Source organism: Terrapene carolina, unplaced genomic scaffold (genome assembly GCF_002925995.2).
Source record: "Terrapene carolina triunguis isolate 2854851 unplaced genomic scaffold, T_m_triunguis-2.0 Scaffold69, whole genome shotgun sequence".
Lineage (NCBI taxonomy): Eukaryota > Metazoa > Chordata > Testudines > Emydidae > Terrapene > Terrapene triunguis.
Genome location: NW_020664420.1, coordinates 53,760,689 through 53,776,862, shown reverse-complemented (window position 1 = coordinate 53,776,862; position 16,174 = coordinate 53,760,689). Strand labels below are relative to the sequence as shown.

General features: G+C 38.6%; 1 protein-coding gene across 1 annotated transcript in view; it reads right to left on the bottom strand.

Moving 5' to 3' along the window:
* The window catches only part of LOC112104321, a 97,822-nt gene that overhangs the window by 26,908 nt on the left and 54,740 nt on the right, over window positions 1–16,174 (bottom strand). The window contains exons 5-6 of the mRNA XM_029910926.1: window positions 15,919–16,007; window positions 9,887–10,001 (exon numbers count right to left, since the gene is read on the bottom strand). Coding sequence (XP_029766786.1) covers window positions 9,887–10,001; window positions 15,919–16,007 — 204 coding nt within the window. The remainder of the gene's footprint in view (window positions 1–9,886; window positions 10,002–15,918; window positions 16,008–16,174) is intronic.

Genomic DNA, 16,174 nt, shown 5'->3' with positions numbered 1-16,174 from the left:
GAATGTTATGATTCCTGATGTCAGATTTGTGTCCATTTATTCTTTTGTGTAGAGACTTTCCAGTTTGGCCAATGTACATGGCAGAGGGGCATTGCTGGCACATGATGGCATATATCACATTGGTAGATGTGCAGGTGAATGAGCCCCGGATGGTGTGGTTGATGTGGTTAGGTCCTATGATGGTGTCCCTTGAATAGATATGTGGACAGAGTTGGCACTGGGGTTTGTAGCAGGGTTTGGTACCTGGGTTGGTGTTTTTGTTGTGTGATGTGTAGTTGCTGGTGAGTATTTGCTTCAGGTTGGGGGGGCTGTCTGTAAGCGAGGACTGGCCTGTCTCCCAAGGTCGGTAGGAGTGAGGGATCGTCCTTCAGGATAGGTTGTATGTAGATCCTTGATGATGAGCTGGAGAGGTTTTAGTTGTGGGCCGTAGGTGACGGCTACTGGCGTTCTGTTACTTCAACGTTTTGTTCTTCAACAAAAAAACTTCAAAAACAGACTCCAACGTGAAGCTGCAGAACTGGAATTAATTTGCAAACTAGATACCATCAGATTAGGCTTAACACTTCGTAAAGCAACCCACATCCCTTCATATATTTATACCTGCTTCTGTATCTTTTACTTCATACATCTGATGAAGTGGGTTCTAGCCCACGAAAGCTTATGCCCAAATAAATTTGTTAGTCTCTATGGTGCCACAAGGACTCCTCGTTTTTTTTGCTGATACAGACTAACACGGCTACCGCTGAAACTTGTGTTTTAGATGGCATTTATAGCTGAATACTTACATAAAATTTAAATCCTACATTTAAATAATGTTTTCTATTAATTCTTTTAGTGATTTTTATACAGTACTTTTGTTCAGTTCTTTACACTGAAAGTTAGAGAAACTCAAGTTGAGAGCTAGTCTCTCTATTTTCTTTTTAGAAGACTTCGTTTTATAAATTTAGTTTAAAATTTATAGAATCTTTTGAATTTCTAGTTCTTGGGTGCAATATTGTACATTTCAGATAAAGATTATTTTCAAAGAGTAAATGCTAATGTTTTTAGAGTCTCATTTTCAGTGGTACTGAGCATTCATGGACAGCAGATATCAGTGGAAACTGTGGGTCCTCTGCACCTCTGAAGTCCAAACCCTTACTATACATGAGCATTACAAAAATTTTCCACTGGGTGGCTACTATGATTGAGAATGTAGTAGAGTTCAGGTGATGGCTTTGGAATGACTTTTTGTTTCCAAATAAACAGTACTTCACTGGCTAAAGAAGAAATACACCCCAATTTTCCATTGCTAATAGTGTATAGTAACAGTTTATGACCTAAATAGAAACAGTGTAAGAAAGCAATGTATTTTATATATATGAACTCTGAGTCCACTCCATCATATATAAATGGCTTTTTTTTCTGAGTTGGGATAAGTGCTTTTGGCATATTTCAGTATGATTGGATCTTGTAATTAAATGTTTGAATAGAGAGACTCATAACATTCATGCCATTCGTTCTCTACAAGAATAATATAGAATGTCTGTGAAGATCAATTTGAGTGATTTTAAATTCAGAAAATTATATTTAATGCTTTGCTAAAATTGATTTAAAAGTAAGTCTTTAATGTTTAAAAAAACAAATATAAAGTTATTCTGTTGCAGAGTATTGAATGTAACAGAATCAATGAATGTCATATTGATCCACCTATGTTTCTTAATTAGAAAAAAGGTAAGACTATGTCTATTGAGACCTTTTGTATTAGAATGCTATAGAGCTTAGGATCTCATCTGTTTTTTATCATAGTTTGGTTTTCCTTGCAATAAGTGAAACATTTGATGGGGGACCAAAAGTATTTTTTTAATAATAGCAATATATGCAAGAAACAAAGCACCAGTGCCCACAGGGCTTAAAGTCAAAGCTTCTTTAGACCTTTCTCTCCCCCCTGCACCCCACCCTACCTCTTCAAATCTGGTTCTAAAAGAGAAATTGGGGTAGGTAGAGAAATGAATCCTACACTGTTTTCTGTGTCACGTTGTAAGCAGCACATTACTACTCTTCTGTAAGTATATTTTTCACAGATGTAAAATAAAACCAATACACAGGCAAATAAATGTTTTGCCTTAATTCTGAATTTTTTTTTCTCCCTTGGATATATAAATCTCTTCACTCAGAGATTCTTAAAACTTCTTTGCTGTAGAAAGTTTAAAGCCAAGACCTTTATTATGTAAAATTGATGTAACAATGTGATATGAAAATTGTCCTTAAGGTTTTCTTTTAATTTCTGATTTGATTGTTGTGACATTGTTAGGAAAAGGTTGTATACATGTTTTAAGGGCAACCAGTTCAGGACCTGAAATTTTATTGTATAGGTCTATTTAAGACCTGGTCTACATTTAAAAGGTTTGCTGGGATAGCGATGTCAGTTAGGGATGTGATCATACATCCGACCCCCAGTAGAGCTGTACTGGCAAAAGGCCTACTACAGATGCAGTTATGCTGGCAAAAATGTTGTTTTGCTGGGGTAGCTTATTTTACACAAAAATAAATCGTATAAACTATACTGGTATAAACTACATTAGGAGGGTTTGCCTGTGTAGCTATGCTAGCAAAGCTTTTAAGTATAGACAAGGCTTTTAAGATTTAAAGAGGAAAACAAAAGCCTTACAATCTACTAGATACGTTTAAATGATGAGGAATTTCTAAGGTAAATGACTAGTTTTGCATGAGATGGTTTAAGGCAGAAAAGTTGTAGGGTATCAAACACATTGTTTTCCTGTTGAACTTCCATAAAACTTGGCTGGAAGGAAAGAAAGAAAAGCAAATCCATTGGACTAATGCAGTACCCTGTCTTCTTTGGACACTTCAAATTCAAATCTGGTTTTAGGTGACAAGTGGGTCTGCCTTGTTCCTAGTAAATATTGCCCGAGCATTGGACAATTTATCATGATTAGCCGTTTCCACAACAACATAATCAACTAATCCTGACTCGGCAGCAACTGATTAAAAAATGTCTCTGCCATATTTTTTCAAAAAAAGCCAGTTAGATGTGTCCCATCCTATCATCTTGATGTTAAAAATCAATTTCTAATAGCTAACTTTTGATATCCAATTCTATATATGTTCTCATACCATGCTCATCACAACAGTATCTGAGCACCTTCCTGTACTGCATTAAGAAATGTGACTGTGACACGGTGGGAATTTTTGGTAATATTTTTATGAAGCCTATACTTGCCTCAGTTTCCCCTATATATTGCATTGCTACCCAGTGAGGGAAACAGAACTAAGTTTGCTCTCAGGACAGGCTAAGAGACATAGAGCTTGTGTTCACGTACAGCGCTACAGCAGCACAGCTGCAGTGCTTTAGTGAAGATGCTCCTACGCTGACGGGAGAGCTTTCCCTTGACAGTGTAGTTAATCCACCTCTCTGAGAGGCAGTAGCTATGTCAGTCGGAGAAGCTCTTCCCTTGACATAGTGCTGTCTACACGGAGGTTAGCTTGGTATAACTTCACTCAGGGGTGTGGATTTTTCACACCCCTGAGCGATGTAGTTATACTGATGTAGGTCTGTAGTGTAGACCTGGCCATAGGCAGGTATGTGTGTTGCCTAGCTCTCTGAGTGGACTGAATAGATCATTAAAAAGGACTGGCCTAAGCTGATCCATCTCAGTGAAAAAACCAAGACGACAATGGAAAGCCCGATCACCAGGACATCGACACCTAGCAACCAGTGATCCAGATGGAGGAGGATTTCCCAGCCTCGAAGCAGGGAATCAGCGCAGACACCTCAGCTTGAGAACAAAGGACTGAGAGGTGTGAGGTAGGGGGGAATAAATTTGAGCTCTGGAAGAAGCTTGGTAGCTCTCTCACCTGGGAACTGACTAGGGAAGGAAATAAATAAGAAGGAGAGCCAGAGATGGTGTTCATTACAGTTTGGCTGGCTCATCATGGCACTGGCTTGGCCAGGATGGACTATGGCTTATCTTCTGCCTCTCTTTGCTAATTTTAAGACTTCCTATGCTATGTTCCAGTTGGATAATAAATGCTACTGTTTTGAAAACGCTGCTTGAGTCAGTGTCACTGTAAATAATTGAGTGAGGTGCATTAATCCCCGATGAGTGTGGAAGCCTCTATCCAGAGTGTACTTCAGTTGGACTTGCTGAATAGACCTCACAGTGTGAAGCAGGACTGCTGAAGCCCCAGAGATTCAGTCTCAGGCGGTGGTGAGGCCGCATGGCCTACCCTGAAGGAAGGGTGAGACCCCTGGAAGTGTGGCACATCAAAGGGATTTCTCCAAGAGACTGTTTCAAAGCTGGGGGCATAGCACCGATCCTGTGGACATATAACAGTGACTAACATCCGTCACATGTTTGTTCTCTGATCCTTTCCCTAGGGAGAGAAGTGCGTGCAGTGGAGTGTCTTGTTTTGGTAGTGTTTTAGGTTTTTAAACATACATGTTGCTATATATTTATGTTGTCCTAGGCTCAAAGTAATCAGGTTTTCCAAGAAGTAACAGAAATTACTTGGCTGCTACTGAATATGTTAATTTATTGCATACATTGCTCATCACCATAGTAACTAAGTGTAATTTGCATAACTGTTAAGAAAATACATTTTGTCAAATCCATACAAAAAGCTATATTATACTAATATGCAGGTTGCAAAGCGGAGCTCTCAAGTCATAAAATGCCAACATTAACTCTCTGCTTGTGCCTATGCATTACACTGGTCTACAATTTTTGAGAAGTCGTCTGCTTCAGAGATAAAATGTGCTATTTATTATGTATTTTGATGTGCTGAATTCAAATATGACAATTAAAACAACTGATTGGCTTCTGTTTCTAAGATATTTAAGTTTTTACATTTTATGTCTATGTATATTGTGTAGATAGTAGAGTTTTAATCATAAATTGTAAACCTAGGTCTTTTCATGTGTTTATGGTTGCTTTACATGATAATATTTCACCTGTCCTGTTTATGTAACACTTTAAAAATCAGCAAAAGGGTTATATAAATAAAATTTATTATGAAACAAAAGGCAAAAAACTATTATGTACATAGTTTAGTCCTATTCAGTGTCTACTCGGCGCTTCTTGGCTTGTCTCTTGTATTCATTAAATGGAGCATCTCTTGTCACTGTCCAGCAATAGTCTGCAAGCATTGATGGGCTTCATTTGCCCTGATAGCGTTTCTCCATTGTTGCAATGTCCTGGTGAAATGGCTCGCCGTGCTCGTCGCTCACTGCTCCGCAGTTCGGTGGAAACCTGGAGAGAGGAACAGACCTAAATGATCTTACTAGTACTAGTGAAACGGACCTACGTATAAAGGTAGATGGGGAATATGTCATATTGTGGGATCAAAGCTTCTGAGGTAACCCAATCCTTTAAACATAATCAAGAATAACATGTCTAAGCTATTCCAGCAGCATAACCTTTACTCGGCCCTCCAACATATATAAAGGGTTTGTAATATATTGATAAAATTGCAAATGGAGTACAGAATAAAAAATGGACAAATTTTTTTTTGAAATACAACCAAGTATTGCTTTAGTGCTTTTCTACCACTGTTCATGTCATCACTAGAAAGTAACAGTAAGAACACCACTAGCTGTCACCTTCAGCCCCCAACTGAAACCTGTCCAGTGCATCATCAAAAATCTGCAACCTATCCTGAAAGATGATCCCTCACTCTCACAGATCTTGGGAGACAGACCTGTCCTCGCTTACAGACAACCCCCCAACCTGAAGCAAATACTCACCAGCAACCACACATCACTGAACAAAAACACTGACCCAGGAACCTATCCTTGCAACAAAGCCCGATGCCAACTCTGTCCACATATCTATTCAAGTGACATCATCATAGGACCTAATCACATCAGACATACCATCAGGGGCTCGTTCACCTGCACATCTACCAATGTGATATATGCCATCATGTGCCAGCAATGCCCCTCTGCCATGTACATTGGCCAAACCGGACAGTCTCTACGCAAAAGAATTAATGGACACAAATCTAACATCAGGAATCATAATACTCAAAAACCAGTGGGAGAACACTTTAACCTGTCTGGTCATTCAATGACAGACCTGCGGGTGGCTATTTTACAACAGAAAAGCTTCAAAAACAGACTCCAGTGAGAGACTGCTGAGCTGGAATTGACATGCAAACTAGATACAATCAACTTAGGCTTGAACAAGGACTGGGAATGGCTGAGCCATTACAAACATTGAATCTATCTCCCCTTGTAAGTATTCTCACACTTCTTATCAAACTGTCTATACTGGGCTATCTTGATTATCACTTCAAAAGTTTTTTTCTCTTACTTAATTGGCCTCTCAGAGTTGGTAAGACAACTCCCACCTGTTCATGCTGTGTGTGTGTGTGTATATATATATATATATATATATCCTCAATATATGTTCCATTCTATGCAGCCGAAGAAGTGGGCTGTAGCCCGCGAAAGCTTATGCTCTAATAAATTTGTTAGTCTCTAGTACTCCTGTTCTTTTAGTAAGAACACAAAATTTATTTTTTTATCATCCAACTATCCATATCCAATTAATCCTGAGACTGGGATTTTTCCTCCTTCCACTCTCTCTATTGTGATTTGGAGCAAATCTTTGTACCATCTGCTGAGGTTTAAAATTGATTCCGGAAGAAAAATCTTCCCAGATTTGATTACTTCAGAAGCTGTAAATGTAGGTTATACATGAGTTGCATTTTTTGCATAAAGCTTTCTTTTGGGTAACAATGAACATTTTCTTCTCCAGAGAGAAAGGTCAGGTAGCTGGAGATGGATAGCTAAAGAATGAAAAATTTCTACTAAAAAGTAGAGATGGTCTAACTATTCATAGAAAAAACAATGTACACAGTAAATTCAGCCCTCAATTTTGTTTACAAATTATCCATGCGTTGACTCATTTTTACAAATTTGTTCAGTCACAATTATTTGACAAACCTTTAATGGGAACAAATTTCAATCTATAAATTGCTTGCAAACTATTTTTTTTTTTTTTAGTCTTTTCTGTATCTAAAGTAGATTCTGCTTAATAGCAACCTGCATATTAACAACTTCCAGTTAATAGCAATCTATTGCCAAGAACAATCCCATCCCATTGACTTTAATGTTAATGGGATTTGGATATTTGCAATGGCATGTTGCTTATTAAGAACATTTCTTTTGAAGAACAGCCCTAGCTGCAGGCAGGTTTGCAAGGCTGCAGCCACGGAAGGAAGAGCTGCGACATGCCTTCTTGGCTGTAGCCCCACAAACCTGCTTACTCACAAGGACCAGGAGATAAGGGGCTGCAGGCTCCCTGCAGTCTTCAGGCTGCACCCTGTCAGAGGGCTGCACCCAGGGAAGAAAGCACTGGGATATGCTGAGCTCTGATCCCTGGAGAGCACAGGGAGAAGTACTGTATACCTCTGCGAGCACTCAGCACCCTGGCTCCCCACAGAAAGCCCCAGCATCCAGGAAGCAGCCCTCCTCCCTGCAGCTACCCTGCCCACAGGAAGGTTTGCAGGACTGCAACCAGGGAAGGCACATCTCCGCACTTCCTTCCTGGCTACAGCCCCAGAAACCTACCTTCTGCTCATTTGCAACTGCTGGACAAAGGCAAAATTTTGCTGGCAATTAAGGGGTTGCTAATAAGCTGAATCTACTGTATTTGCCTTGTGTGATCATTAACCTAAGTTGTATGCTATAGTTCCTACTCCATAATTAGATGACTACAACTTCTGTTAAAGACAGAGGGCTTGAATTAGTCATTTGTGGCATGAAGGTTTGTGCTAACACATATGAGTATTCCAGCCACCTTTTCTTCCAGTGAACATTTTTGCAAACAAACAAAACAAAGCCCTCATACTAATATTCATGGAAAGGAGGTGTTAAAGGGATCACAAATGCTAAAGTGAATTTGAAAAAATAATCATAAATATATTTTCCAGTATTTACCTAGCTCTATGGGAACAAATGATTCCTTTCTTCATCTCATTTACATTCAACCATCATCAGTCTGGTATTTTACCAGATGTAATTAATCAATTAGGGAGGGATATGTTTAATTTATAGACTATATACAAATGTGCAGGTTTAGACTTAATAGATTCAGACGTGTTATATTCTGTAATATCCTCCAGGCTCAGGAAGTCATGCTTATACTTGGATATCCAGTTATCCAATGAAATTATGTAAAGAGAACCATGTACTTAATTTAAAACACATGGGCAGTCCTACTGAAAACAGTGAAAATACTCACATGCTTAAAATTAAGCATGTGCATAAATGTTTGCAATGTTTGGATATTTCTCAATCCACAAATGAAAGGTGATTTCTCATATGCAATGTGCTGCGATGCTTATATCTGTCTTGCTATGAATACTTTATATCAGTGGTTCCCAAACTGGGGTTCGTGAATCCCTGGGGGTTCGTGAAATGTTACAGGGGGTTCTTGGGAAAAAATTCCATAATGGCAGACAGAGCTGTCCCTAGGGACCCTGGGCAGCACGGGGCCAGCAGCACGGGGCCCGCAGCACGGGGCCCCACTGGACTTCCACGAGCTAAGCAGATCAAAGCAAGCATATCTATCATACTGAGGAGATTTAAACTTCAAGACTCCTTTTAAGAAATGGAAAGGGAGGTGGATATTTTTTGGTGTTTTTAAAATTAAATAGGCAGCTAGTATTGTTTTTTTTTTTTAATTATTATGAAGAACAAGTTTAAGCTTTGTTGTAATGTGCATTGTTTGCCTGGACTGCTCAAGACCTGAATGCTTGTGTAGGAGGAACTCTTTGAGTTGGCTTCTTAAATACCTTCATGATGTTTCACATCTGATACTCCTTGATGAAACATAGGAGCCTTGTCTTCTAACAGGCTTATTCAGAGTGATACAAGCTATGAAAATGAGATATTGGAAGAGTGTCGCCATTTTCATAATGTAATAAAAATACTGTAATGATTAATAATAATAAATAATAAATAGTGTGTAATATGCATGTCATAAAAACAAATTTTATATTTCCCAGATCACTGCTTTTATAATTTATACTCAGATAAAGGAGAAAATCCCTGAAAATATTCATTTTTAGGAGGGGGTTCGCGAGACTTGACATTTTAGTGAAAGGGGTTCACAGGTTGTTGAAGTTTGGGAACCACTGCTTTATATGTTTTGTTCTCCCTAACTGTTGGGTAAGATAGACTACAAGGAAGATTGTGTTCCCACTAACAATTTACACATGCCATTGCTCTTGGGTTGTCTACCATAGTCAATATCTTTGGCAATCTCTATAATGATTACACAAAGGTACACAAAAGAATTAGGTAAGTTCATGGAGGATAGGTCCACCAGTGGCTATTAGCCAGGATGGGCCGGGATGGTATCCCTAGCCTCCGTTTGCCAGAAGCTGGGAATGGGTGACAGAGGTGGATCACTTGATGATTACGTGTTCTGTTCATTACCTCTGGGGCACCTGGCATTGGCCCCTGTGGGAAGACAGAATACTGGGCTAGATGGACCTGACCCAGTATGACCGTTCTTATGTTCATATTACATGCCTACCCTTTTGAAAGCCAAGCATCTTAACAAAAGTAACATTATTACTTGGTGATGTAAAGATACAAAACGAAAACCTCTGTTTGATTTCTGGAAGGGGAAATTCTCTTTTTTCCCCTGCAGAAAGTTAACTGTTTCCTTGCTACATCATCAAAATGTTGCTGGAAACTAGAAATCAACTCAGAAGGCAAGGAAATTTTGTGTGAAACTTTTTATTATGGCAATGAGTATTTAAAAGCGCAATCCAAATTATGATAACTACAAACAAACAACCCACAACCTAAACTTTAAACAATAAGTGAACAAAACAAGAGAAGTTAAAGTAAAATCCTGATATAGTAACAACTTACTTGATGATTTCTTTGCAGTCTGTTTCTCAGGACCTGACATATTTCAATCATTTGTATAAGTTCAGCTCGGGCAACTAGTATTTCAGAGGAATGGTTTTCAAAGTCAAGTAAAGACCTGTGTATAAAAAAAAATATGCATACATATATGTTCATATATATAGTAAAGCTATATTATGTACCGTTTCAAATTTGTACTAGAAGCAACACAAAATAATATTTGCAACCACAACTCCTTCGGTAAAGATTCAAAAGGTAAGCATCTGAAGCAAGATCTGTTTTTAAGTTTTGAAGAAATCAAGTTTTTTTTCCAGTTGGGTTATGTCAATGCAGATTTTGTAGATATTAAAGCAAGCCTCTTTATAAATCAGAGATGCATTTATATTTAGACATACTAGGCAGACAAACTGAATACAGATTTCAAAAGTATGTTTGGAAAGCACAGTTTAGGCTAGATAACAACGTGCTATAGAAGTTCTTTGATCCTTTGAAATATTTAAGAAACCCTAATGTTCCCCCATCTAATTCTCTGCTAGCTCTTATTTTTAAATTATCACATCTTTACTAATAGGCATCCAGGATCCCCTACTGTTCCTAAGAAATATAAGGCTTTGCCTAAACTTTAAAGTTAGATTGACATAGCTATGTCAGTCAGGGGTGTGGAAATAAAACAGTCCCTGGCTGACATAGCTTTGCCAATCTAAACCCCAGCGTCGATGCAGCTATGTCGATGGAAGAATGTTTCCATCCAGATAGCTAACTTCAGGGAAGTGGTGTTCCTACACTGTTGGAAACACTTCTCCCATTGGTGTAGGCTGCGCCTATACTACAGGTTTATGCCAGCATAGCTACACTGATGTAGCTATGCCAGTATAATCATCGTAGTGTAGACATACCCTTAGTTAGCTATCACTAATCTTATTAATCTCTTAGGATATTTCAGAATCCTGATTGGCTAAAAGAGGTAGAACACTGCAGCAGAGGTAAGACATCTCACATTTACATTTATTTTAACACTTGAAAATCCAAAGAATGCTTACACTGCAACATATAACAGAATGCTTTATAATACATTACTGTTGAGGTTGCAACAGTAATGTATTATATTACTCTTAGGTTGCAATCAAGTAATAAATTTGCATTAGGGACACCAGAATTCTTTGACTAGGTAGTTCTTTCACTCTTACCACTTTATTGTTTTTATTATTATTGGTTTTCAGCAAATATTTGTTTGGCGTCAATCACTATGGTGTATGGGTGCCTTATAAGGTTTAAACTGAAATAATCAACATACTCAATATAGACCAAACACCATGCGGTCCTGCTGCATGTAACTTAATTCCATAAGAGGTTCATAACATCATTTTAGGCACCAAGAAGATGGTTGAAAGAAAACCAAAAAATGAAACATTTTTGTAATTCTTTAATTTCAACTGTAAATAGAGGACCTCAGCAAATCTGAACAAAGATTTATTTTTTTTACCGATTTTTACTCTAAATAAATACCCTGTCTCATTAGTGACAGATTGCGAAGACATCACTGCAACTTCCTCAGAGCATCCATCTTTGTCCTCTTAGCTAACAGCCTGTCCCTTTATTAAAATCTATTCTATGGCCCCAGTTCTGCAATTAGATATGCGTGAGTGTAGACCTCCATCTGAGCAAACCTTATAGAGCGTACCAGGGCCTATTGTTATAATATTTAACCTGTTTTAATAGTTTATACTAATGAAAATTTTAAACACAGTTGTTTTTTAATTTTCAACTTTTTTCATTTGCATATGATATAACATCTCTAAAATGTAATATTTTTTCATTAATGAACTTGACTGAACAATAATACTATCTATACTCGGGGTGAAAGTAGGCCGATACATCTGGTACAACGTACCAGTAAGAAGTAGCCACTGGTACAAGCCCATACGCAGCTGACGTTTATCTCTGCCCATTTTAAACACGGCCCACCCACCCCTGTGTCGGCAGGGCCGCTGATGGGGGGGGGGGGAGGAGATAAAAGTGGCAGGTTCCCCAGGGCCTGGCGATTTAAAAGGGCCTGGGGCTCCCAGCTGCCACCACTGCTACTACCACAGCAATGGCTGGAGCCCCAGGCCCTTTTAAATCTCCGCCAGAGCCCTGGGCAACGCAGGCCAGGCAGTGCAGATGAGCTGGCTGGGAAAGGCTGACCCCAGCCCCACCCCTTCCACCCAAGGCCCCGCCCCTTCTGGTGGCCCAGAGCCAAGCCCCCATACCGGTAAGTCTTCTATGTTACTTTCACCCCTGACTATAAGAGTATAGCAGTAGGAAACACCTGACTAGGATAGTGATGGTGATTGTGAAATGCTCAGTTAGATGAGAGAGGCTACAAAGGCATAATAATAACGGGAGATTTCAACTATCCTCATACTGAGTAGGGAGGGGCGTGTCATGTTAGGAAGGGATGCAAAGAAAAAATTTCTAGACACCATAAATCACTGCTTCTTGGAGCAGCTTGTACTGGAACCCACAAGGCAAGAGGTAATTCTAAATGTAGTCTTAAGTGGAGCACAGGATCTGGTTTAAGAGGTGAATATAGCTGAATTGCTCAGTAATAGCGATCATAATGTAATTAAATTTAACAGCTTTGCAGAAGGGGAAATGCCAAAGAAACCCACCACAGCAGCATTTAACTTGATAAAGGGAACTACAAAATATGAGAAAGCTAGATAAATGGCAATTAAAAGGAACAATCACAAGGGTGAAATGCTTGAAAACGGCATGGAGACTATTTAAAAACACTGTAATAGAAGCTCAAACTAAACGTATGCCCCAAATAAAAAAAAAAAAAAAAAGAGGAGAACCAAAAAATGCCACCAACATAGTAAAAGAGGCAGTTAGAGGCAAAAAGGCATCCCTTAGAAATTGGAAATCAAATCCTAACGAGGAAAATAGAAAGGAGCATAAGCTGGCAAGTTAAGTGCAAAAATACAATATGTCAGGGCAAGACAGAATTTCAAGAATCTACCTAAGGACACAAAACCTAACAGCATTTTTTTTTTAAATAGACCAGAAGCAAGAAGCCTGCAAAGCACTCACTGGGGCATCTCAGCAATTGGGGTGCTAAAGGAGCACTCAAAGAAGACAAGGTCGTTGCTGAGAAGCTAAATGAATTCTCTGCATTGGTCTTCACTGTAAAAGATGTGGGGAAGATCCCCGCACGAAAGCCATTCTTTTTAGGTGACAAATCTGAGGAACTGTCCCAGATTGGGGTGTCAATAGAGAAGTTTTTGTAACACAATGATAATTTAAACAGTAATAAGTCACCAGGATCAGATGGTACTCACCCAAGAGAGCTGAGGGAACTCAAATAGGAAATTGCAGAACTACTAACTATGGAAGGAATATTATCACTGAAATCAGCCTCTGTATCAGATGGCTGGAGGGGAGCTAACATAATGTCGATTTTTTTAAAAGGCCCCATAGGCAACCCTGGCAATTACAGGCTGGTAAGCCTAACTTCAGTTCCAAGAAAATAGTTTGAAACTATAGTAAAAAACAGAATTATCAGACACACACATAAACATGGTATGTTGGGGAAAAGACCACACGGATTTTAGAAAGGGAAACCATGTCTTACCAATCTATTAGAATTCTTTGAGGAGTCAACAAGCATGTGGACAAGGATGATCCAGTTGATATAACATATTTGGACTTTCAGAAAGCCTTTGACAAGGGCCCTCACCAAAGGCTCTTAAGCAAATTAGGCAGTCCTGGGATAAGAGGGAAAGTTCTCATGGATCAGTAACTGGTTAAAGGATAGGAAACAAAGGGTAGCAAAAATGGTCAGTTTTCACAATGGAGTGAGGAAATTAGTGGGGTTCTCTGGATCTGTAATGGGACCAGTTGTGTTCAACATATTCATAAATGATCTGGAAAAGAAGGTGAGGTGGCAAAATCTGCAGATTATATGAAATTATTCAAGATATTAAATCCAAAATTGACTGCAAAGAGTTACAAAGAGATCTCACAAAACTGGGTGACTGGGCAAAACAATGGCAGATGAAATTCAGTGTTGGTAAGTGCAAAGTAATGCATATTGGAAAACATAGTCCCAACTATACAAACAAAATGATGGGGTCTAAATTACCTGTTACCACTCAAGAAACAGATCTTGGACTCATTGTGGACAGTTCTCTGAAAACATCTGCTCGTCATGCAGCAGCAGTCAAAAAAGCTAACAGAACATTAGGAACCATTAGGAAAGGGATAGGTAAAAAACAGAAAATATCATATGCCCACACCTTCAATATCACAGTTCTGGTCGCCCCACCTCAAAAAGGGTGTATTAGAACTGGAAAAGGTGCAGAGAAAGGCAATAAAAATTATTAGGCATATAGAACCGCTTCCATATAGGAGAGATTAAAAAGACTGGGGCTGTTCATCTTAGAAAAGAGACGACTAAGGGGGGATATGATAGAGGTCTATAAAATCATGAATAGTGTGGAGAAAGTGAATAGGGAAGTGCTATTTACCCCTTCACATAAAACAAGAACTTAACCCAATTAAATTAATAGTCATCAGGCTTTAAACAAACAAAAGAAAGTATTTCTCCCATAACACACAGTCACCCTGTGGAATTAATTGTCAAGGGATGTTGTGAAGGCCGAAAGTATAACTGGATTAAAAAAAGAATTAGATAAATTCACAGAGGATTGGTCCATCAATAGCTATTAATCAGGGATTCAACCCCATGTTCATGGTGTCCCTAAACCTCGTGCCACAAGCTGGGGATGGATCACGGGAATTTGCCCTGTTCTGTTCATCCCCTTGGAATTATCTGGCACTGGCCACTGTCAGAAGGCAGGATACTAGACTAGATGGACCATTGGTCTGACCCAGTATGGCCATTCTTATTTCTATAAAGTAGAAGGAAGAGATGGATTTCAAAAGAGGGTAGGAAAGTCTTTAATATTTTCTGATGAATTACCTCTGCTCTGGAATGCATTCCCTCTAGTCCAACAGTATCAAATTTAGATTACATTTAGGTTGTACTGTGACGCTCAGCCTATTTATTCAGGATTTTTTTTTTTTTTTTTTTGAGGGTATGGCCAAATGGAGAGGGTTTTTATTGTGGTGGGGAATGAGAGAGAGAAATGTGTGTAAGGGTTAATATCCATATTTGTCAAGTCAGGTATATTTTTACATGTATTTTTTTAAATAGTTATGTAAGTGCACCCTGAGGTTTCAAATGGTACACGATAAAAGTTATAGGAACAAATACATACCTGACAGATCAGATTACAAATGGGGCTAAATTTGCCCTCTATTTGTGCCCCCGGGGCTATTGTGTGCACTCTCTTTTGTGTACTATAGCCTTCAAGTGCAAATGAAGTCTGTATATGTCAATTCTATAATTTCTAAAAATTATACCATGCAAACACATATGTGAAAGACACCATCTACAAAAAGCTGCATGTAGTAAAGGAGAGACCACATTCTAAAAATTTGACTCAGTAAGTCAACTTACTTCGACTTGAGTAAGGCATTGAATATTGTTCCACAGCCCCTCCCCATAGTTAGTGAAATGCAGATTGAGCATAAGATGAATATGCAACGGACTACACAGAAAATATTTTTTTAAAATAAGTGCAACTACTGATTAGTTGTCAAGTTCAGAAGAAGAATCAAGTGAGATCCCAAAGGACTCTGTTTTGGGCCCAAGACCATTCTATTTTTTCTATAACAAATTCTTGTAGGATAAAAAGCAAATGGGGATAGCAAATGCTATGGAAAATAAAGTTTAATCTTCAAAATTCAGACAGATAATTTCCACTATTCTAATTTACCTAGGGCATAAATCCACGGCGCACATATTAGTAAAAGTAAAAGGTGACATTTACACCTGCATAGAGGGCCCGCACAAGCCCCTATGGCATATTTAAAGCCCTTAACATTGGACTTACAGTGTCCACCCAGGGCCTGGTGTAGGACCTCAGCATTAGGGCAAATTTCGTCAAAGAAAATGGCAAAACATACAAATGTTTGCTCTGTTTCCTTACCTGAGTTTCTCAGTCAGAGACTCTAAAGAATTCTTTAACTCCAGCATAAGGACTGCTCGAGAACTTAATCCTTCTGTAAGTAGGACCACCTATTGGAAAATAATTCATAAAATTATTTCTAAATGCATATGGAGAGTATTTATTTTTTCTTCTGCAAATACATTTTATGAAGCATTCTGGTCAGATGTTACTTATTATCTTGCTCCTTATTATCCTTATAATCTGTCATTTCCCCCCTCAAGAACTATTTTATTTT